Below are 25,513 nucleotides of genomic sequence, written 5' to 3'. Positions count from 1 at the left end.
TAAATACATGATGATGTGAATAAAAATAATGAGGTTACAGCCTTCACATTTATGTTGTTTCTTTCTACAGCTTTTGTTCGTTAACTTCATAGCTACTAATGTCTCTAAAATTCCAGCAGTCATTGACCGTTCGTCTATCCATCGCTTTCGATTCCAGGCCTCGCCTCTCTTGGTGTCGACCCCGAAGCCTTGTTACCGATCCGTCGTTCCTTCAGTCGATCGTCGCCATCACTCATTCTCAAGCTCCATCGGTCAACCCCCCCTCTCTCTCTTTCTCTCTGTTCATTACTGTTTGTGTTTGGACTTGGATTTGTATGTGTTCTATGTGTGTTCATTACTGTTTGGATTTGGATTTATATGTGTTCTCTGTGTGTGTTCATTACAAGCTGAGCTCGAGCTTGGCTCGCAAATAGATCTAAACGAATTTTAAGCGAGTCGAGCTCAAGCTCATGAAGAACAAAATGAACCCGAGCTCGAATAAGATTTCGAGCTTGAGCTCCAGAAAAATAGATCGAGCCAAGCCTGAGCTATGCCAAGCTCAGGTCGGCTCGATTCGATTACAACTCTATGTAATACGAGTGAAAGAGCCTCTACCAGTAAAGAGAGTTTTTTCACACAAATTCCCTAATTTTGTATGGAAGCTAGCTCCATACAGAAAAACCCATGAGCTATTAAACCAAATGCCTTAGAAAGCGAAATAAATATTTTAGCCCGTATACTTATATTTTTTTTATTTTAATTACACATGTGAACTATCAATTTCGAGTCAATTGCATATTTGAACTTTTTATTATTTCAATTACACCTCTGAACTATATTTAATTCATTGTTCTTAAAAAATTTATTGAGGAGTGCAATTGATTTGAAATTGTATAGTTCATAGGTGTAAATAAAATAACAAAAAGTTTAAGGGTGTAATTAACTCGAAATTAAATAATTTTAGAGTGTAATTGAAATAACAAAAAAACTGAGTGTTTAAATGAAAAAAAACATTCAAGTATAAAGACTAAAACACGTATTTGGCAAAAGTTATGACTATATAACTATATGTGATTTAAACATTTAACTTTGATATTTATGGTAGTATTTTGAATTAATATTTTATATTTTATGTTATATTAATATAAAATATTAATTAAAATGATAAATTTAAGTATTTAAATAACATTTCCATAATATAGATATATACACAGGAGGTTTGCTCGTGTTATGTAGCAAGTAAAAAAATAAAATATTTCAAAAGTTTATGTAGTAATTGGTAATTATAGTTGAATTTTTATTTTTAAGACAAACTTTAAATAAAAATAAGATTTGATATAATGATAAAATTAAGTTAATTTTAAGTTGAAAGTCATCAGTTCAAATTTTGTTAATAGGGTTAGTTTTTAATTTTTGAAATAAAATATATAGAAAATATTTTGATAATTCATAGAAACTAGGTTACATAGAAACGAAAATGATAAATGAATATGATAGGTAATAGAATAGAGAAATAATATTTTTTTAGAAAATAGGAAATGAAAGAGCGAGGAAATATGTAAATAAAAATATATGAGTGTTTTTTTATAAATATAATTTTTAAATGTAGAGAATTATATATTAAAAATTAATATATAATATATAATTTTTATTATACTATATATTATGTTAATATATAATTTTTAAAAATATATGTCACTCTTTGCATGACATGATACTAGAGGTGTGTACGGTGTGATTTGGTCAATTTAGGAGGGATTTAATACGCCAAATCGCATGTGCGGTTTGACATTAAATCAGACCCTGCGGTCTGGTGTGGTTTCCGCGATTTGGTGCTTCTTTATTGTTTCATTTGGTGCTTCCTTTACTAGTTTATAAATTTTTAATTAAAACATAAAAATCAATGCATAAAATCATAATTTTTAAATTTTTATAGTATCTTGGAATTTAAAACTAAAATAAGTTACAATCTAATAAAAAATACAAATTTAAAAGTTTAAAATCTACAACATAACCACATGTTCATAATATAAAAATAACACAAATCCACAATATAATTCATGATAAGAAAGCATATATTTTTAATTTATTTTTTTAAATTTTAAATTATTAGATATTTTTAATTTTTTTATTAATATATTATTTGACCGATTTGGTTTTAACCGAACCAAAAAAACCACAAACCGCAGGGTTTGAGAATTTCTCAAACCTTGTCGAACCGCACTCCTAAAAAATTGCGCGATTTGGTGCGGACAATTTCCACGATTTGATAATTTTTTTACACACTCCTACATGATACCATAAGAAGGGCCACAATTAGATGGCAAAAACCCATAAAAAGCACGAGTCTTCTGCAGTCTCTATCTCAAATTCAAAAGCCAATCTAAAGAACAAACAAATCCAGAGTGTTCAATGTTAATTTCACACATACCTCACTGAGTATATTAACTATTGGCAGTTTCCCAAGAAATTTACGGTTAGGCATTAACTTATGATTGTGCTCCTGTACAAACTTTGTGACTACCCATTTACTTCCATCTTTGACTGCTGGCCTTGTCACTGCCTTGGTGAAAGAACCTTGTATTTTCTAAGCACATGATTTGCTGCACGAAATCCTTCTCTTGAACACACAAAGTCCCGACCAATGATAGCCATATGCCTTACTGAGTGTCGAGTTCGATTTGTCCGTATGATGAAACCTGTACACTTGGCATATTCACAATAGAAATCTCTGGCATCATCTAAAGATGAAAAACTCATGCCAACAAATGGTTCAAAATGACCCACATTCAAGTCATTAAGCAGTGGCTCTGTGAAGCTTAAATTGTCATTAAGCGCACCATTTGAATCACAATCATGCAATAGTTCATCCCCTCTGGCTTCTTGCCCACTAAAGTTCTCAGAAGTTCCGTCATCATAACCCTGGTCAGTTTCAAAAGAATCATATCCGCCAGAGATGCCCACCATTAAGCTGCTAACTCCCTACAGAAAGCATTACAAGGATTAACATGGCAGCTCCACATATAGTAGGAGTACTATAATTAAAAGTACTCAGCTACTTAGCATCCAAACAGCAAATCTGGATAAGTTCTCGAAATGAGAACTTGGCCTACTTTGACTTACATTGAGATCACAATTTGAATAAACTTAATCATTTACTTTTAATATTTTGTTAACAATAGAGTGACATAGTCTTCAGATTTTGAAATGAGATAATGCGGAAGAAGAGAGCAAACAATCCCTATATAAGCTCCACATTCATATTAAAAAAATAGATAAAATAAAATTAAAAAAATCAGCAAATGTGCAAAAAATTTGTTGGGAGAATTCAATATATATAAGCACTTGAAAAGGTGGTGAAAAAAAAAAGATATACACCTTTTATTAACTTTTTATTCTCACTTTTGCTCTCATTTTTTTCCTTCACTTCAAGACTTGATAGTCGTGCAACATTAGAAGGAAGAAAATTAATTTCTTTTTTTTCTTTGTTTTGGAAACGAGCTATAATCATATAATTTATATATATTTTCTTGGAGCATATGGGATAGAGAGAGTTTGCAAGAGTGATTCTGCTGCACAAAAATCCTCAGAGATATTGTTGTATCTTTGAATCGAGAGAATACCATAATATCTGGTGCAAAAGAAAGTGTTTCTACTCTTAGAAGAGTGCATCAACATGCCCTAATTTATAATCATGCAACCTCTAACTCTACTTTCATTTTCTTTTAGCGTTGTTATTATTTAAAGTCTTATCTGATTGATAGAAAATATTGGACTATATATCTATTTTAATTAATATTTATTTTTTTTAACTAGTCTAAGATTAGAAAATGTTAATATTTAATCTAGAAATGGCATCCAAAGATTTAGAATCTTGTAAGCCTGAAAAGTTTAATGGTGTCAATTTTTGGGCTTGGCAGCAACAATTAAAGTTTTGGATGTCTACTTTAGGGCTATATTCAATTATCTATAATGCACTTAGAAAAGATGAAAAATCTTCAACTAAAAAGAGTATTGCTGATGTTGTTGAAATGGAAAAAATAACTAAACTCATTGGAGATTTTAGTAGTACTGTTGATGATTTTAACGAAAAAGATTATTTTGTGTCGTGGCATAATTTTTAGTGCATTGCCAAAAGAAATCTATAACATTTTTTGCACTACTAAAACTGCTATTGAATTGTGGAATGCAAAAAGAAATATGGAACTAGGGATATGTGGGTTTAAAAAGATTTAGAACAGAAAAATTCTTAGATTTTCAAATGGTTTACGATATACCCATAATGGATCAAATGTATGAATTTGACAATCTTGTTTATGAACTTAGGCTTGAAGGTGTAGAAGTAAATGAAACATTACTTGTTACATCTTTGATCAAAAAATTGCCCCCTTCATGGAATAAACTTGCAAGAATGTTAAAACAAAAATATAAGGAATTTTCTTTTATTGATCTTTTAATTTCCATAAGAATTGAAGAAGATATCGAAATGCTCAAAAAATGTCTCCTAATCTAGATTTTTGTGCGAGGCCAAATATGGTAGAAGTATCCATAAGCCTAAGTTCAATCATTTCAAGAAAAAATCTTATAAGACTAGTAATAATAACAACAAAGTGAAAGAAAAAGTAGACAATCAAAATAAAATAGTCGTTTGGTACCGGGTGTGTGAAAGGCAAAAGATTGCTACCATATAAAGGGTCAATGTAATATCTCTCATTGAGTGATAGAAAGGACTGAAACAATTTATCTTGATTGGCCTAGGGAAATTTTCGAAGGGGTCACCCATCTTTGAGCTTCTTCCACTTAAGCACGCTTAACTTGAGAATTCTTTACCTACATTTAGCCCAAAAGGTATCTAGTTGGTGTTGTTTTCATCCTTACTTATCCTCTATATATACTACCATTTTTTGGGCTCTTGGGGTATTACATTCTCCCCATTTGAGCACATAACATCCTTGTTATGCAACCTTACAACTGATCCCAGATCTTCTTCCTTTTGTGGGCTGTCATTCTAGAAGCTTGTCAGGAGCTGCTCCTTGTTCAGGCCCTCACGCCCTGGCGTCATTCCCCGCCCCCATTGGACCGCTTTTATCAAGGATAGACTCTGATACCACATGTAAAATCTTGCATCGAGTGATAGGAATGACTGAAACAACTTACCTTGATGGGTCTACGCAAACTTCCCAGGGAGTCACCCATCTTTGAGCTTCCACAGTTCAAGCACGCTTAATTCGGGAGTTCTTTGCCTACATTTAACCCAAAAGTATCTAGTTGATATTATTTCCTTCCTTACTTATTCTCGATATATACTATTATTCTCCGGGCTCTTAAGATATTACAGTCAACCTCCCAAAGACCAAGTTCCTCAGTTTGTTCCAAAACCACAAGCAAATATGATTTTTGTAGGGCAAATCATCCAGCCTAACTATTAGGTATTTTGTTAATAATAATTTTGAAATAAATTATAATTGAAACCCTTTGGATTGGTGGATAGATTTTGCTACAAATGTACATATTTTTAATGATAAAAATTTATTTTCTACTTATCAAGACTCAGACATCAAAACTATAAAGTTGGGCGATGATAAAGAGGTTTCAGTCTTAGGAGAAGGGAAAATAATTTTGAAACTTACTTCTGAAAAATATTTATGTTTGGATTGGGCGTTTTATATATGTGCCATCTATTAGAAAGAATATTAGTACTTCTAAGCTAGTTCAGCATGGTTGTAAATTAGTTTTTGAATCAAATAAAGTTGTAATTAACAAAAATGGTGTACTTATTGGAAAAGATTATTTGTCGAATGGTTTATTTCACTTAAATGGTTTGGACCTTATGACAAATAAAATATCAGTTCCCTCTGAGTCTTACTCCAGTTTAGATCACTACCATACCAGGCATGGTAGCTTTGGGCATGTAAATATGAAAACAATAAAAAAATATGATGAATCTCGAATTAATTCCAAAATTTAAAATTAATATAAAAGGAAAATGTGATATTTGTGTGCAAGCAAAACAGCCTAGAAAACCTTTTCATTCAATTGAAAGAAGCATGCAATTACTTGAATTAATTAGTAGTGATACTTGTAATTTAAATAATTTTGTGACACTTGGTGGAAAATAATATTTTGTTACATTTATTGATAATTATTGAAAGTTTTGTTATGTTTATTTGTTTACTCCTAAAAATGAAATATTTGACAAGTTTAAGATCTATAAGGTTGAAGTAGAAAATTAGTTGGAAAAGAAAATTAAAATACTAAGATTTGATAGAAGAGGTGAATAATCTCCAAATGAAATAAAATATTTATGTGAAGTGCAAGGCACAATACATTAGTTTACCCCACCTAGTGCACCTAATTTAATGGAGTTGTTGAAAGAAAAAATGGCACATTACTTAGATATGGTAAATGCTATATTAATAAGTTATGGTTTAACTAATAATTTATGGTTATGGGTTGAAGCCTTGTATACGGCTTGCCGTATTTTAAATAGAATGCTTTATAAAACTCCATATGAATTATGGAAAAGTAAAAAAGATAATTATAAATATCTGTGGGAGTATTTGGCAAAAGTTAATATTCTTGCAGATAAAAAGTTAAAATTTGGTTCTAAAACTATTGATTGTGTTTTTGTTGGATATTCCCTAGATAGTAGCACCAATAGATTTTTGGTTATTAATTATGATTATCCTGATATTAGAAAAAATACAATTATTGAGGCCCGTGATGTTGTTTTTTATGAGTATTTTCCCTTTAAAAGAAAAAATAAATACTTTAATGGACTTTAATTCCGATTCTTCTATAAATGAAACCTAAAATTCTAAACCTAATAAAGAGGACGATTTTAATTTGAGAAGAAGCAAATGGAGAAAATTAAAAAAATAAAGTTTTGGTTGTGATTTTTAAATTTTTTTGATAGAAAATGATCCAGTTACTTATAATGATGCTAGCAATAGATAGTAAATGAATTCCTTAATGAGTAATAATACATAGATTTTAATTGATTTACCCCTTAGATATAAAGCCATTGGCTTTAAATGGATTTTTAAGAAAACATTGAGACCAGATGGAACTGTAAATAAATTTAAAACTAGACTGGTTGCTAAAGGGTTTGACAAAAAAGAAGGTAGTTCCATAAATAAATTTAAAACTAGACTGGTTACTAAAGGATTTGATAAAAAATAATGTAAGAATGCTAGTTGCAATTGCTTCTATTTATAAGTTAGAAATTTATTAAATGGATGTAAAAACGACATTTTTGAATGAAGATTTATATGAAAAAATTTATATGGATAACCTAAGAGATTTATAACTCCTAGCCAAAAATAAAGTATGTAAGTTTGTAAAATCTCTTTATGGATTAAAATAAACACCCAAATAATGGTATGAAAAATTTGATAATATTACTATTTCTAATGGGTTTTCTATTAATGATATAGATAAATGTGTTTATATTAAAAGGTTTTATATTGACCATATGTTCATTTGTTTGTCAAGCAGATAATATTATTATCTTTGGAACTAATATTGATGTCATTAATCAAAAGAATAATTTTTTGTCAGCTAAATATATATTTTACCCCATGTATTTGCACTTTTTTTTATTTAGACACTCAAACTTTTTATTGTTTCAAAAACACATATGAACAATGCAATTTTGAGTTAATTTAGAGTTGGAAGACACCTACACCTATTACATAGGAAAAATGCTTTAACTTATTTTTTATTATTATATAGTTCCTCTCTAGAAATAAATAATTATGTAGGGGACTGTTAAAAATAGATAAAAAATTAAAAACAAAATCAACAACTTCCCAAAAACCTTAAGATATTTTTTTGTTTTGGCAACGATCTACAATTTTATAATTTATATATATTTTCTTGGAATATACGAGATAAAGATAGTTTGTAGAAGTGATTCTACTACACAAGAATCTTGGGTGAGATTGTTGTATTTTGGGAGGAGAACGCCATAATATTTTATGTTAGAAAATGAGTTTTTACTCTTAGAATAGTGTGTTAGGTAGACAATTTGGCATTTTTATAAACGGGGTTATAGTAACCAACCGTTAATTGTTAATACTATTAAAAAAGAAATTTGATGGTTGGCTAACATGAGACTCTTTATATTTGAAAAAGTTTAATGATTAATTAGACTTTTGGACCAAGTCTAATGATCAATTTGACACTTCATCTGAAATATAAAATAAAATATGATAAATTTATTGAAAAATAATTTTCTTTTCTATTTCTATATTTGTTTTGCCGTACCAACTTCAAATTCCTAGCTACTCTGTCCTTTTGAGTAGAAAATTAATTTTTTTTTAAATTAGAAAATCACTTTTTGTTATCAATCAAACAACAACATAACATAGAAAGAAAAACCATTAATAATAATTATAAAGATAGAAGCAACTGTGTCGTATATTTATAACAGAAAACTAAAATCTCCCAATGTTTTGTAATTTGTACATATACTCAATAATTATATTTGTCTCTCAAAATTCCATCTACATCTTGTTAACTGAACCACACACGCAAACAATATATTAAAAAAAAGGCATATTTATTTAATATTAATTATTTGATAGCTCTTGTATTATAGTTTAATGTCCAATTAAATTAATCGTTCCCTTCCCCAAGAAAAAAAAGGACATGTTTATTTAATATATATTTGATAACTCTTCTATTTGTCTCTCAAAAATGACATCTTTATTTGATGACTTGTAATTGTTTAGGGAAACTGAGTGACATTCATCCAATAATTCAACCTTTTCATAAATTATGTCATTGTCAAATGACTTCAACAATATTTCTTTATGGGCATACTTTGCATTCAATCATCATTTAATTATATTCTAATTTATCCCATCAAATATCAAATTACAATAATTACAAATAATGAGTTAGAGAAAATCTTAGGAGAAATATCAATTTACAATAATTACAAATATGAGAACTCAGACAGAGAACTATAAAGTTGGACAATGACATAGAGGTTATAGTCTTAGGAGAAGGTAAAATAATTTTGAAGCTTACTTATGCTGAAAATCATTCTGTTTGGATAGAGCATGTAAATATGAAAACAATAAAAAATATGATGAATCTCTAATTAACTCTAAAATTTGAAATTAATGCAAAAGGAAAATGTGATATTTGTGTGCAAGCAAAACAACCTAGAAAACCATTCCTTCAATTAAAAGAAACAGGGAATTACTTGAATTAATTCTTAGTGATACTTGTAATTTAAATAATTTTGTGACACGTCGTGGAGAACAATATTTTCTTCCATTTATTGATGATTATTCAAAATTTTGTTATGTTTATTTGCTCACTCAAAAAAATGAAATGTATGACAAGGTTAAGATCTATAAGGCTTAAGTAGAAAATTAGTTGGAAAAAAAAATTAAAATACTAAGATCTGATAAAAGAAGTGAATACACTCCAAATGAAATAAAATATTTTGTGAAGTATATGGCACAATACATCAGTTCACCCCACCACATGCTCAATCTAATAGAGTTGTTGAAAGAAAAAATGAGACATTACTAGATATGGTAAATGCTATATTAATAACTTATGGTTTATCTAATAATTTATGGGGTGAAACTTTATATATCGCTTGCTGTATTTTGAATAGAATACCTTATAAAATTCTATATGAATTATGAAAAAGTAAAAGATCTAGTTATAAATATCTCAAAGTGTGGGGGTGTTTGGCAAAAATTAATATTCCTACACATAAAAAGTGAAAACTTAATTCTAAAACTATTGATTGTGTTTTTGTTGGATATTTCCTAGATAATAGCACCAATAGATTTTTGGTTATTAATTCTAATTATCCTTATATTAGCAAAAATACAATTATTGAGGCATGTGATGTTTTTTTTATGAGTATTTTTCCTTTAGAAGAAAAAAATAAATATTTCAATGGTCCTTAATTCCAATTCTTCTATAAATGAAACCTAAAATTCTAAATCTAATAAAGAGAAAGATTCTAATTGAGAAGGAGCAAAAGGAGAAAATTAAAAAAAAAAAGTTTTGGTTGTGATTTTGAAAGTGATTCAAAATGTATTATCATTTATATTTGTCATGTGCATTCTGTTTGCATTTTTCATTTATGAAAAATGGGTTTTCATATTACTGATATTTAAATAAAATTTAAATGTGTATATATAATATGTTGTTTCAATATAGGCCAAGATTTATTGAGCTGAGATATGTTATGAGCCAGCCCAATTTTCATGTGGCTTATGCGTGCTATGCTTCGGCCCAGCTCGATTCCTCACTACTATGTAAGGATTTCTTGATATCCTAATCGACAGATCATTCATTCTCATTCTTCTGAAACCCTATTTTTGGTGCATGAAAAGAAACATTTTCTCAAGAATCCTTCACTCGATCGATTGATTTGGTTATGTGGTAAGATCACTCTATAAGGTAATTGTATTGTGTAATCTCTATTGTTTTAATCGCTTGAGGCGTGGGAGATTGGGAAGAAATTGAAAGAATAGATACACGACTTGATCTTGAGATCAGTTGAATAGATTTTGCACTTGTTCTTGAAGGTTGTATTCTGTTTCAATTCTATATTTGCAATATTGTTTGTTTTGTTGTGATCTTATAATTTGATTGTAATCTTGAAAAACATAGTGGATTGACTAAGTGATAAGCTTCTATCATGAGTAGGATCTTTTCGAATCTAAATACATGCATCTCGTATTCTTGTGTTCTTTAAATTTTTGTTTTATTTTTCGTGATTTACGCTTGATCTTGTGGTTTGACCGAATATTAGGTTGGATAAGAAATCAACATATAATAAAATTTCCCAAGGTTTTGTAATTTGTACAACTACTCAATAATTTGTACAAATTCTATTTGTCTCCCGAAATTCCATCTGCATCTTGTTACTGAACTATACACGCAAACAATATATTAAAAAAATGAGATATTTATTTAATATTAATTATTTGATAACTCTTGTATTATAGTTTGATGTCCAATTAAATTAATCGTTTCCTTCCCCAAGTAAAGAAACTGTGGAAGATCATCAAATAGATGACCTGTAATTGTTTAGGAAACTGAGTGTGAGCGTGACATTTACCCAATAATTCAACTTTTTCATAAATTATTAATTACCATTTCTTCATTGTGATTTATTATGTTTAATAATCGCGTGTCATTGTCAAATAACTACAACAATATTTCTTTATGGGCATAATTTGTATTCAATTATCATCATTTAATTACATTCTAATTTAACCCATCAAATATCAAATTACAATAATTACAAATAATGAGTTGGAAAAAATCTTAGGAGAAATATCAAATTACAATAATTACAAATATCAGGACTCAGGCACCATAACTATAAAATTTGGCGATGATAGAGAGGTTCCAGTCTTAAGAGAAAGGAAAATAATTTTGAAGCTTACTTATGCACAAAATCTTTCTGTTTGGATTGGGCGTTATATGTGCCATGCATTAGAAAGAATATGAATACTTCTAAGCTAGTTCAACATAGTTGTAAATTAGTTTTTGAATCAAATAAAGTTGTAATTAGTAAAAATAATTTATTTATTGGAAAAGTCTATTTGTTTAATGGTTTCTTTTGCTTAAATGTTTTGGATCCTATGATCAATAAATTTAGAGTTAGATTGGTTATTAAAGGATTTATTTAAACAGAAGGTATAGATTTCTTTCTTATCAGTAACTCTTATAACATTTATAAGAATGCTAGTTGCAATTGTTTTTATTTATAAATTGAAAATTTATCAAATAGATGTAAATTATATTTTTGAATGGAGATTTATATTAAGAAATTTATATAGATTAATATGAAGAATTTATAATATCTACCAAAATAGATAAAGTATGTATGTTCGTAAAATATTTTTATGGATTATAATAATAACTCAAACAATGGCATGAAAAATTTGATAATGTTGTTATTTTTAATAGATTTTCTATTAATGATGTAGATAAATGTGTTTATGTTAAAAAGGTTAACATAAACAATGGCATGAAAAAGGTTATTTGTTGAATGATTTATTTTGCTTAAATGTTTTGGACCCTATGATCAATAAAATATCAGTTCCCTTTGACTCTGTCTCTAGTTTAGATCACTCCCACAGCTAGCATGGTAGGCTTGGGAATGTAAAGATGAAAATAGTAAAAAATATGATGAATCTTGAATTAATTTCAAAATTTGAAATTAAAACAAAAGGAAAATGTTATATTTGTGTGCAAGCAAAACAACCTAGAAAACCTTTTCCTTCAATTTAAAGAAGCACACAATTACTTGAATTAATTCGTAGCAATATTTGTAATTTAAATAATTTTGTGACACGTGATGAAAAATAATATTTTATTATATTTTTTGATGATTATTCAAAGTTTAGCTATTTTTATTTGCTTACTCATAAAAATGAAATATTTGACGAGTTTAAGATTTATAAGGCTGAAGTAGAAAATAAGTTGAAAAAAAATTAAAATACTAAAATATGATAGAGCATATGAATATACTTCAAATGAAATGAAAGATTTTTGTAAAATGCATGACATAATAAATCAGTTCACCCCACCTCGTGCACCTCAATCTAATGGAGTTGTTAAAAGAAAAAATCGTATATTACTAAATATGGTAAATGCTATGTTAATATGTTTTGGTTTACCTAATAAGCTTCGCATTCATCTTTAAAAAATAGATAAAATAAAATTAAAAAAATCAACAACATGACAATGTGCAAAGAAATTTGTTTGGAGAATTCAATATACATAAGCATTGGAAAAGGTGTGGAAAAAAAAGATTCACACCTTTTGTAGATTTTTTATTCTCACTTTCACTTCTCTTTTTCTATTTTTCTTTTTCTCACACTTCAAATCTCAATAGTCGTGCAATATTAGAAGGAAGAAAATTAGTTTCTTTTCTCTTTGTTTTGACAACGAGTTACAATCATATAATTTATATATATATTTTTTGAAATATATGAAATAAAAGGAGTTTGCAAAAGTGATTATGTTACACAAGAATTTCTGAAGAGATTATTGTATTTTGAGAGAAGAACGCCATAACATCTGGTCTAAGAGGAGACATTTTTACTTTTAGAAATAGTGTGGACAATTTGGCAATGAGGCTCTTTTTATTTAAAAAAGTTTAATAACTAATTTGATCTTTGAGTCTGTCTGCTTTAGATCACTCCCACACCTGCCATTGCTAGGCTTGGACATGTAAATATGAAAATGATAAATTCAAATTAATTCCAAAATTTGAAATTAATACAAAACAACCTAGAAAACCTTTTCCTTCAACTAAAAGAAGCATGCAAATGTGAGACTTGTGTCCATTTAAATTAATGGTTTCCTTCCCCCAAGCAAAAAAATGACATGTTTATTTAATATTTATTTGATAAGTCTTCTATTTGCCTCTCAAAAATGACATCTTTATTTACTATATTTATTTGAAAACTTGTAATTGTGTGAGAGTGACATTCGTCCAATGGCGTCATCCTCTAACCGCACCCAATAATTCAACTTTTTCAGAAATTATTAATTACCAAGGAAAGTAGGCAAATTGAGGAGAAGAATAAGAAGAAGAAGAAGAAGAAGAGAACTGGATTCAGAGTAATGGCGTACAGTGTTGTAAACTCCGTGATCCAGACTTTGACGCCATTGATAGTCAACGAAGCGAAGCTTTTGAGCAATGTCCGCCGAGATGTTGCGAGCATCAAAGCTGAATTGGAGAGCATGAAGTCTTTCCTAAAAGAAGCCGATCTTAGGGCAGAAACCGGAGATGAAATCGCCATAGTTTGGGTGAAGCAGGTCCGGGAGGTGGCGTACCGAATCGAGGATGTGATCGATGAATACCTGCTTGATCGAGGAAGAAGGCGTGGTTTCGGCAGTTTATTCCGCAGAGTAAACATAGCCTCTCAGATTCAAGACATCAAACAGACAATTGGTGAGATCAAGGAAAGGGCTGACAGGTATGGATTCAGTGTGAGTGATACAAGGATTAGGGAGCGAAAGAATTGAACGGCCGTGGCATGATCCTCGAGTGGCTTCCCTCTTCATCGAGGAAGATGAACTCGTGGGAATTGAATCCCGCAGAGATGAACTGACCGTGCAATTGATATCCAGAGACTCGAAAAGAGTGGTGATTTCAGTAGTGGGGATGCCTGGAGTGGGCAAGACCACCCTTGCTAGCAAGGTCTATGGAAAGCAAATCGTGTCCGGACACTTTGATTGTTGCGCTTGGGTCCCTGTCTCTAGATCATACAAGTCGGAGGAGATACTCAGAACAATGCTGAAACAGTTTTACCAATCTGGATTAAGGGAGTTTACTACACCTCCAGAAATTGATGCAATGGGCCAGAATTCACTCGTTCACAAGCTGAAGGAATTTCTAACCCAGAACAGGTATCTAATTGTCTTTGATGATGTATGGACAACAAGCTTTTGGGAATTCATCAAACATGCTTTGACCAGAGATGGGAAAGACAGCAGGGTAATCATCACCACCCGCAGTGAACAGGTTGCAGTTTTCTGTAAAGAATCGCCATGGGATCATATCCACTGGCTTCAGCCCCTGCCCGAAGAGAAGGCTTGGGACCTTTTCTGCATGAAGGCCTTCCAAAGGGACTTCGAAGGCCATTGTCCCCCCGAATTGAAGGACGTATCTCTTCGAATCGTTCAAAAATGTGAAGGATTGCCACTTGCTATTGTGGCAATAAGTGGTATTCTGTCCATGAAAAACAAGGTTGCATCAGAATGGAAGAGGTTCTACGATAGCCTAGGCTCTGAGTTACAAATGAGACCTGGCCTTACAAGCATCTCAAAAATTGTGTTGCTTAGTTACTATGATTTGCCCTACTACATCAAATCCTGTTTCTTGTACTTTGGCATAGTACCTGAGGATTACTCTATTAATTGTGGACGATTGATTCGATTGTGGATAGCAGAGGGCTTCATTGAAGAACAGAGAGGCAAAACATTAGAAGAAGTTGCAGAAGAGTATCTGACTGAGATCATCCATAGAAGCTTGGTTCAAGTGTCAAGCAAGAAACCTGATGGGAGAGTTAAAACCTGCAGGGTGCATGATGTGGTGCGAGAGATCATCTTGTCAAAGTCTATGGAGTTGAACTTTTGTCAGGTTTTAGGAGCCGAGAATTCGAGCTTCGATGATATTACTCGAAGATTGTCAATACATATGGATGGCAATTTGGACAATGTTCTTGAAAGGGCTAAGAAATCATGGATTCGTTCAATTTTTCTTTTTCGAGTGGCCAAGTTGCCAGAGAAACCCCTGATGAGTACATTGGCAAGAAATTTCATGCTTCTGAAAACGCTAGATCTTGAAGATGCTCCTTTGGTTCAAATTCATAAAGAAGTGGGCAATCTATTTCATTTGAGGTACCTGATTGTAAGGCGTACAAAGGTGAAGGTGATTCCAAAGTCAATTGGCAAGCTGCACAACTTGCAAACTCTGGATTTGAAATATTGTCTTGTGCGTGAGTTACCTTCTCAAATTAGCAGGCTACATAAGTTGAGGCATCTTTTGGCATATAACTATGACTATGGGAATTTTAGTTTAGATTCCATAAAAGGGGTAAAGATGCAAGGAGGGATTGGTTGTTTAAAGGAGTTGCAGAAGCTAGGGCTTGTGGAGGCAAATTATGATGCAATCAACCTATTTAAAGAGCTTAAGAATTTGCAGAAGTTGAGGAAGTTGGGCATCAGCAATTTCAGAACAAAAAATTGTAGGGATCTTTTTAACAGCATTCAGAATATGAAACACCTTAAATTTTTGGCGATATGCTCTATAAGTGAACATGAGATTCTGGATTTGGATTTGATTTTTGTTCCACCTGAATCTCTTGAGCGACTCATCTTGTGTGGACGTTTGAAAAAGCTGCCATCCTGGATTGCTCAACTTCGAACTCTACAAGATCTACACCTGCACTGGTCAAGTCTTGTTGATGATCCACTGCATGGGCTTCAAGCTTTGCCTAACCTACTAATGCTTAGTCTCAATGAAGTGTGTTATGGAGAACAACTGTCCTTTAAGGTTGGATGGTTTCCAAAACTCAAGAGGCTAAATCTTCGTTCTCAGAGTGGATTGCGTTCAGTGATAATAGAGGAAGGGGCATTGACTCTTCTTGAAGAGCTAATAATTGGGCCATGTCAGCAGCTGCAAGAGGTTCCTTCAGGGATCCGTCACCTTAGAAAACTCACAACTCTTTCCTTTTATCTTATGCCTACAAAGTTCCTAAATAGAATGCTACCAGACAAAGGCCAAGATCATTGGATTGTGGAGCGTATACCAACTGTTCAGTTTGGTTTTTGGCTTCAAGGATTGAGATACAAAGTTTGTGCTCCTGGGGAATTCCAAAATTATGCAAGTGACCTGCAATTTAAGGATCAATGAAGCTCAAAGTGGATCTCTTAATTGACAACCATCTCTTCTTCTGTTTGTAGTTGAGGCCTGAAGGAAAAACTCTCAAATCATTCATGCAATGTTACAGAATGGACTAACTAACTAGGTAGGAGATTATTCATTTCAAAAGAGGTGTATCTTTGTTGTGAAAATGATGTAGAGAGTGGATTTGGAGATTTGTTGAGATAGTGATGCCCACGGATTACACTATTAGATGGTACCATAGAGTACACTATCTCTGCAAGCAAAGACAAAAGCTTCATATAACTAATCCTCAATGGCCATTAAATGGAGTTGCTATCCCCTTTACAGGCATGAATGAACCATCCTGCTTATGCAAGCTGTACATGAGGTAGATGAAATCCAAAAACCCCTCCCCTCCATACACACACACACACACAAAAAGAGATTAATTGTCAGCACACTGCAAGCCCATTGACAGAGGTTGAACCCCCAAATGATCAAATGAACTAGTGGAAGATGGTCAAACCACCTGCTTACATGTGCTCCTACCTAAGGTGAGTGGAATCATGAGACTCCAAATTGCTAGAGTTCCATATATTACACACTATGTTATATGTTCATGTTCATACAACCAAAACATCAAGATTGTTCCTGCACTGTTGAATTGGCAGGAAACTCAATGGTGGAATGAAATATAGAGTTAGTCCCCAGAATACATGTACTTACAGTGCATTTGACAGAAAAGTTTTCTTGCTGATGGCAGTCATTCTCTAGACCTTCATAGGGGTTAAGGGTATGCTTTTTGGGCAAATGGGTTCAAAGGAAGATACATGTTCAAGGCCCATCAATCATAAATGTATCTCTAGTTCAGATACTAGCCATCCTCAAATTCAAGTTCCTTCATAATTTTTATTATATCTTCAACTCTAATAGACACGAATTCTGCATGTTCCTCAAGATCTTTAAGTATCCCATTTAACTGTTGCTGAAATGCTGAAGATCTTTCTCTTTCATGCTGCAATTCGTCATAAAGTTCCTCAAAACCTAGAGCATCTATATACAGTTCAGAGCAAAAATGGATAATGCACAAATTTCTCAAGGATCAACAAAGGCCTAATCCAGAAAATACTATACTTGGAAGTTCAGGTTTTCTTGATATTCCACTGTGCATCCAGATCGTTGATCATGATTAATACAATCTATTGAGTCTAAATCGTCACTGCTGGAGCCCAAGTGATCTTGCATTTTTTCTTGTACTTCAAATGCTCAAAAAGAAACCATCTTAAGCCTTAATCCAGAGCACAAAAAACACATTCACAAGGAGCTCACAACCTTAAGCAGTATAGGTCACTCTTTGCATAACACGATACCATAACAAGGGCCACAATTAGATGACAAAAACTCATAAAAAGCACAAGTCTTCTGCAGTCTCTAACTCAAATTCAAAATCCCATCTAAAGAACAAACAGATTCAGAGTGTTCAATGTTAAGTTCACACATACCTCACTGAATATATTAACTATTGGCAGTTCCCCAGGAAATTTACTGCTAGGCATTAACTTATGATTATGCTCCTGTACAAACTTTGTGACTACCCATTTACTTCCATCTTTGACCGCTGGCCTTGTCATAGCCTTGCACCCTTCTCTTGTAATTGGTGAAAGAACCCTGTCTTTTCTAAACATACGTTTTGCTGCACGAAATCCTTCTCTTGAACACACAAAGTCCCGACCAATGATAAGACATATTCTTTAGTGAATGTCGAGTTCGATTTATCCGTATGACGAAACCTGTACGCCTGGCATATTCATAATAGAAATCTCTGGCATCATCTAAAGATGAAGAACTCACGCCAATAAATGGTTCAAAATGACCCACATTTAAATCATTAGGCAGTGGCTGTGTGAAGCTTAAATTGTCATTAAGAGCACCATTTGAATCACAATCATGAAACAGTTCATCCCCCCTGGCTTCGAATTATATCAGCTACATGAGAGAGACATAAATTTGGGAGTTCAGATTCATGCTATGCATAGATGGGGTCTGATTTGCTCCTACTTTTTGGACCTAGAACCAAATTGATTAAGGGATGGAAGAAAACCCAACAAAACGCAGTTCGTTAATTCTGGTTAGTTTAATTTGCTTCTGGTTCAGATTTGAACTTACAAGTTTGCTTCTGGGTGCAAATAGTTTGCTCGAATTCACATGGATTAAGTAAATATGACATTTGGTCTTCTAAACATCAAAGATTGAAACTGTTTCCAAGTAAACCTCGAGGGTGCATTCTGAAGAGAATCTAATCAACCCACAAAAGTCTAGACTTACCAAAAGAACCAAAAAGGAATCCTTCAAACAATATCCACTTGCCCTTTAATCCAATTCATGACGACAATGAAGTTTCAAACAGTGGAATTAGAGTTCACACTTCTGCGTCCCTGAATCAAACTGTTGGTGGGCAATTATGCAACCCAGCAAACAATTCTCAGCAAAATACACAAAACCCAGGAATCTAAAGAAGAAGTTGTTTTTCCTACCCAAAAAATACCTAAATGAAAGTTACTTTTTAAGTCACTTCTCAAACAGAGATTTGCTTGAATCATTGTATGGAAGCGGGCTCCATACAGGAAAACCCATTGGCTATGAAACTAAATGCCTTAAAAGTTATTACTATGTAATTATTTAAATATTTACCTTAGATATTTATATTAATATTTTGTATTAATATTTTATATATAAAATGATAATTAAAATAATAAATTTAAATATTTAAATAATATTTTCATAATGTATACACACTATAGGTTTGCTTGTGTTATGTAACAAGTAAAAAAATAAAATGGATAAAGGTTCAAATTGGCATTTACTGACCTAGTGAGTCTTATTTTGATTTGACTTCCACACGAGACTTACACACACTAAATGCAGTGCATAAGTAGGAAGGAAATTTTTAGAAATGAAAAAAAAAATTAATGTGGTCATTGGGATTGACCTTGGAATTGCACGAGAAGATACAATAAAAAAAAAATTAGGATTATCGATGAAAGATTTAAGATAAGAATGAATTTAAAATTTTATTTCATTGAATAGATTAAAAAATACATTATCTCATATTTTTAAATTGTTAAATGTAAAAATTCTATTGCAAGTTAGACTCACGTTCAATACAATCACGTTGTGAAAGTGATGTATGCTTTTGTTTTTTTGTATTGTGATGTTAGGCATGCCATTCTTACAAGTTACAAGTTAGACCCAAATTCTATAGTAAATTAAATAATAATATTTTTACAAACAAATATCCTATGAGAATAGAATTTTTTGCATGGAGTGTTGATCCTCTAATATATCTATTTTAATGCCTTTATATCATAATGATAACATCTAACACGCCTCTCATAGTTAAAGTTAAGCCGATTGTTATTTTAACATCATTATGATGTAGTGAAAACACATGAAGCTACTCTCATTGATGAGTGCATCAATTCTATAATCTTCAATTTTGAGTAAAAGATGAGAGAAGTTAAGACTTTTTTTTTTTACCATTAAATAAGGGAAAGTTTATTATTATTATTTTTTTTGAGTTAGCAACGCATGTAAATCACACATGAGAGGCAAGCAAAAATTAGACTCAATAGCCTCGTAAATAAGAGAATTGGGTTTATTAGACCAAAAACTTAATTTTAGACTCAATATACCTAATCGAAATAGTTAGAGGTCCATTTGAGCCTTTGCCAAAAATAAAATATTTTAAAAATTTAGGTAATAATTAATAATTATAGTTGAGTATCAAATGATGCTATGTGTTTTTGCTTATCAATTTTTGGTGATGGATGGGAAAAATCAAACACCTGATTTTATTTTAATATTTTTAATTAAAAATTAAAATTAAATAAAAAGAAAAAGATATAAAACAAAATATGAAAGTTTTCTACATTTGTGAAAATAAATGTTTTCTAAAAAGAGTGAAAGACTCAAAGAAACACCTCGTGAGTTCTTTTACGAAAATATTATTTAGACACTCATTTATAACACTTATGATATTTATGTATTAATTTATTATACTTTATATTATGTTATTATAAATATACAATACATCAATGCTTAAAACTCCATTAAAAATGTCATGAGTGAATATCCAAATAGCATTTTCAATTTCTTTTCAAGTGCTTATTTTTTGAGTCGAAAGTGAAATGAAATCACTATGAGTAAGCAAATTTCATTAGGTGGGTTTAACATAGTTCTAATAAATTCAAACATACCACTCATTCAAATGGGTTAACATCTAGAAAGCAGATTTTTTAAGTTTTCTATGGAGTATTCGAGTGCCTAATGGACTTGATTCAACTCAATTGGACCAATGAGCATCCATGAAAATGTCCCATAACTACAAGTTTAAAGTTTTAAGGAGTTTGATTAAACATGTCATATTGAGCACATTAATTATGCATATTAGGGTGAACAAGAGGCGTTGCTCGTTCATGGAAGGTAGGGAACTAGTTCACACACACTTCTTCAGTCAAAACTCAAAAGTCTAGATCATCTTGCTCTTCAGATTCAAGTTCCCTTGCTTTGCTAGATACTACTTCTATGTACAGTTATAGTCGCTGAATGTGTTCCTCCATAGACTTCAAAACCATCCGTAGCTGTTCTTGATAAGTAGTAGATCTTTTTTGCTCGCGATATAGCTCATTCGATAGTTCTCGGATCTTGAGATCTTTCTCATCTTGCCAAGTAGAATTGATGTGAAAAGCCCACTACAAAACAAGAAGATAGTACACCTATCATTCACACGATGTTCTACATGATGAATAGAATACCTTATTGGTATATTCTTATGTTCCCCTTTTTATTGACAAGCCTCTTTACAGAGAGCTTCAACATATATAAGGATTCATGCTGATTAGCAGGTCTCCTACTTTAAACCAATATCAAGACTCTGGTATACAGATTTCGGACAAACAAAGCTAGGGGGGAAAAGAAGGCAAATAACTACCAAATGCGAGGTACTCAATAATGGGGCTCTTTTGCAAGCAGGTAGGCATCAACTCCCAGCTACCTAATTTTATGAATTATTATGTGTTTCTTGCTTGACAAAAATTTTCAATATATAGATGCAAAATATTTAACCGTAGTGAAGTCTAGCATCACAAGTTCATAAACCAGGCAAATTCCACAACCCAAAACTTTCATAAACATGAAGCTACTAGTATCCATGGCCAACTTACTAGGTGGGCTCAGTTATATAAATTCTAAACCTCCAGCCATCTCTTAGTGTGGTCATATCCTCTAAATTAGAAACTATTACTATTAAAACAAAATATAATAATGTCTCTTTTTTCCATCTGTACTACGACTAAAGCAGTTGTATTGATTGAAGTGTCCATATATTCTAGACATTTCAACACAAAAAATGCTGGATGCATTTAGGAGCATGGTCTACAGACTAGGTCGAGGTTCTCCATTTCAGTCTAGCAGTTCTTCTACAAGCCTGAAATTGTTAAGAACGATAAAGATGTTGTAATATCCCAAAAATTGAGAAATAAATTAATTTGACGAATTTTTAAAAGTTTTGGGGTGTAAGTGAAATAAGAAGAAAATGGAGGCACGGGTGTATGCGCAATTAAAGGAAATTAGGAGTGTATAAATGTGAATAGCAGATGTGACCGTAATTCACCTTAAATTTAATTAAGGACGCCTAATGGTTGAAGGTGGAAGCCAGCCCAGCTGGTCGCGCACGCGAAGGACCAGCCAGGCGGATGTGGGTTCGAGCCTTGAGGGGGAGCTGTGCGCGGTTTGGGAAAATAGCTGATTTTTTAATCAGCCTCAGGTGCCAAAACGGCGCCGTTTCATGTGAGGCGGTGGGCAGCTTTTGGCTGCCACGCGGCGCTTGCTGGGCCGCTCTCTTTTTGCTTTTTAAATTGCTAATTTCAGAGTGTGTTTGGGCAGTGGAGGTCGTGCATCAGAAGAGAAAAAAAATTTAAGAAGAAGAAGCAGCGTTGAGGAAGAAAATGGAAGGGAATTTGGGAGAAAAGAGAATATTAAACTCCATTTAATCGCTGTTTAATTAGTCAGGCAAGCTCCTCTCCTCTACCTCTTTGATTTCTTCTTCATTTTTAGTTGTTCTCAGTAATGACTTGGATATGAACAGTGGTTGTGAGTGCAAAGTATAGCAAGCTGTATATATATATGTAACATAGGTATTTATATAAACTATAGCACGCAGGGGCTGTTTTGCACTGAGTTTTAATCTATTTAATTGTGTTTTGGGTATACCTTGGATTGGAGGGTGGTTCACTGTGTGTGTGATTGAGGGTTATGATGCAGAAATTGGCTTTTGGGCGTGTTTTCTGGGTGTGCATATCTCCGCGCGTATATATATATGTTCAGGTGCACAGTGAGTGTTGAATTTGTGTGTGAGGAAGATTAAGTGGCCTTTGGCCGTGAGTTGCTGTGTGCGTGTGTATGTTCACTGGGGAAGCTTAAGATAATTAATGGGTGTGTTCATTAGGTGTGTTCATGAGGGGAGAAATTGAAGTGATATATTTATATATATGTATATATAATGTTGAAGGATGAAATTGGAGGCAGCAGCACGTCCATGTGCTCTTGGAAGTGCTTAAATATATTTATATATATATGTATATATTTATGTAAATGTGGCTTAAAGATTATAAGTATCTAAATAAGTAATAATAGTAATAGGAATGATTTAATTTAAAATAAATATGAGATTTATTGGGATTTTATTTACGGTGTGCCTACGTGGGATTTTAGACGGTTAGATTTAATTAATGCGAGCTACGGGTTTTATTAATCGTTCTTAAACGTTTTACTTCGCAGCGGGAGTGCAAGGAAAAGAAGAAACAGCCGTGTAAAGGCAAGCTCTTAACCCTCTCTTCTTGATCTTTAATTCCCGTGAATCACCCCGTGATTTCTTGTACTTTATTCTCTCCCTTACTCTAATTCGGCTCTTAACCTTATTTGTTATTCTTATTCATTTGTTTTAATTTAAATTAAATCCGAGACTTCTAGAGTTTTATTTATTGTGAGCTTATGGGGGTTTGTACCACTCCCACTCCCTTTGGGAATGATGCCGAACCAGCCTGGGAATTAGGTTCCTAGACGGGCGAATTTATTTATGATTTTATCGGGTTTATTTACAGTTTTTCTCGGATTTATTTATGGTTCGGTTAGAGCTATCGAGCAGTAGGGCAGGGGTCGGTTGTTGGTGACATTGGGGTAGACTATTGTACGGTCTTGATGTGGATCGTCGGGTGGACACTCCTAGTCACTAACCGTTGACCGGTGCTGGGTACTGCTGACTAGCTCTGCCGGTATGTGATTTACTGCATGATTAGTTACATTGTATTACTGTTCATGATTTGATATGCACATGGGTACGGGATGCATGTTGGGATATTCATTTATTGAGTATGCTTGGACACGGACATTCTAGCTTGGTTAGGTTGCATCCACCGCGAGCATATGCATGGCGTGTGGTTTACTATGTGGGCGGAGCATGGCCTGATGCCTGGATGTATGGGCGCCTTGTATCACGTTGATGCTCACTACGCCATTGCATTTTTATGTGCATTGCATGGATACTGATAGTATTTAGTTCTCGGACGGGAGTACCGTTCCGAGGGAGCCTATGGCTCGGTTGTCGGGAGTACCGACGGATACAGGTGACGGGAGTACCGGCCTGGGACAGCGCGCGCAGGTTTGTGGAGACATTTGTTGCCTTTCAGGGCAGCGGCAGGTTAGTATGGGACTTGGGTGCCAAGTGTCTTATGTGGGCCCCAAGGACCGGTATGTGCTTTTATTTTATGATGCTATTGAGCTGTTGTGTTGTAGCGTCTCATGGCTTGTGTGTACCTGGGGGTTTATTTTGGGGAGAGTTTTTGGTTATGTTTAGCCTTCAGCCTTTCTTTTCTTTATGCTTGCTGAGTCTCTCGACTCACTTTGCTTTCCATCATTCCAGATAGTGGCGGCGTGGGCCATAGCAAGGGAATCAGCTTTAACGGCAGAGTCGGTGTGGTGTACAGGCAGTCTCGTCAATCCCTATCCACTCTGATGTCTAGTAGAATTTACTCTATTATTTCGTACTGTGCCAGGTGTTTTCTCGAGCCTCGTGTGTGTCGGCACAGGAGTTTGTATTCTTTTACTTATGTTGAGACCGCTGTGTTAGCGGGGTTACCTATAGTGCATGCATGTCTTGAGCTTTGCTTCCGCTGTTCTTTTTTTCGCGTATGCATGTCGGGGTGGTTTTTGTCTGGTGTCTCATTCTTTTCTCCTCCCGTAGGCGCTCCCGTTCGGGTAGTCCGGGTGCTTGGGATATCCGGGCGGGGGTGCTTACACCCTGGCCAAGCTCGGCCATGGCTGAGGCGCGGCCAGGACTGACCTGGCCGCCCTCAGCCAGGGCTGGCCTGGCCGAGATCGGCCATGGCCAGCCTCTCTTGGGGTGCTTGCCCCTATGCTCGCTTTACTTACTTTTTTTTTAATATATAAATATATATAGATATATTGGCCAACCCTTGGGGCTCTTGCCCCCCTTCCTTACTTTTTTATTTGCTGCTTGTGTTGTTTTTTTTGAATGTTTGCTTTTTTTTTTTTGGGATATATATATATATATGGGCGCACATAGGGTCAGCTATGGCCGACCCTTGGGGCTTTTGCCTTTTTTTTTTTAATATATATAAATATATATGTATTTTTTTTGTTAATAATAACAAAATAAGCCTTGACTTGACTAACCCGTTTCTTTGGCTTTTCTTTGTCGCAGGTGTAGCTCGAGATTTTTCAAGGTAGGTCGCGCCTATTGAGCTCCATTTGATTTGTGTCCAACTGTGGTTTTCCTTCTCTAACCTTCTGCATTCCTTTTACTCGAGAACGAGTCAGAGCTCTTGACCCTTGGATTTTAGCTACTTCCGTGAGGGTGTTGATTTCCTTCCGGCCACTAGTCCGCCTTCGTCTTGGGGACAGCCTAGGGCTCTTGACCCTTGGATTGTTGCCACTCCCATGCGAATGAGGATGTTGAGTTTCTTTCGGCCATTAGTCTATCTTTGGCTTGTGGACGGCCTAGGGCACTTGACCATTGGATTGTTGCCACTCCCATGCGAAGGAGGGTGTTGAGTTTCTTCCGGC

The 25,513-nt window shown here is 33.4% G+C and overlaps 2 protein-coding genes across 2 annotated transcripts in view; both read left to right on the top strand.

Moving 5' to 3' along the window:
- Positions 1 to 25,513, top strand: part of LOC127810799 (disease resistance protein RPM1-like) — an 84,461-nt gene that overhangs the window by 19,773 nt on the left and 39,175 nt on the right. The gene's annotated exons all lie outside the window — the stretch shown is intronic.
- Positions 14,121 to 17,264, top strand: LOC127810803 (disease resistance protein RPM1-like). The gene has a single exon (XM_052350358.1). The coding sequence runs from the start codon at positions 14,147 to 14,149 to the stop codon at positions 16,397 to 16,399; it is 2,253 nt and encodes a 750-aa protein (XP_052206318.1). The 5' UTR covers positions 14,121 to 14,146; the 3' UTR covers positions 16,400 to 17,264.

Source organism: Diospyros lotus, chromosome 10, assembly GCF_014633365.1.
Source record: "Diospyros lotus cultivar Yz01 chromosome 10, ASM1463336v1, whole genome shotgun sequence".
Classification (NCBI taxonomy): Eukaryota; Viridiplantae; Streptophyta; class Magnoliopsida; order Ericales; family Ebenaceae; genus Diospyros; species Diospyros lotus.
Note: the sequence above shows the minus strand (reverse complement) of the source record. Positions and strands in the feature narration are given on the sequence as shown.

What these genes read in the sequence shown, in the direction of transcription:
- LOC127810803 (XM_052350358.1), top strand. Translation starts at nt 14,147, where the DNA reads ATGCCTGGAGTGGGCAAGACCACCCTTGCTAGCAAGGTCTATGGAAAG.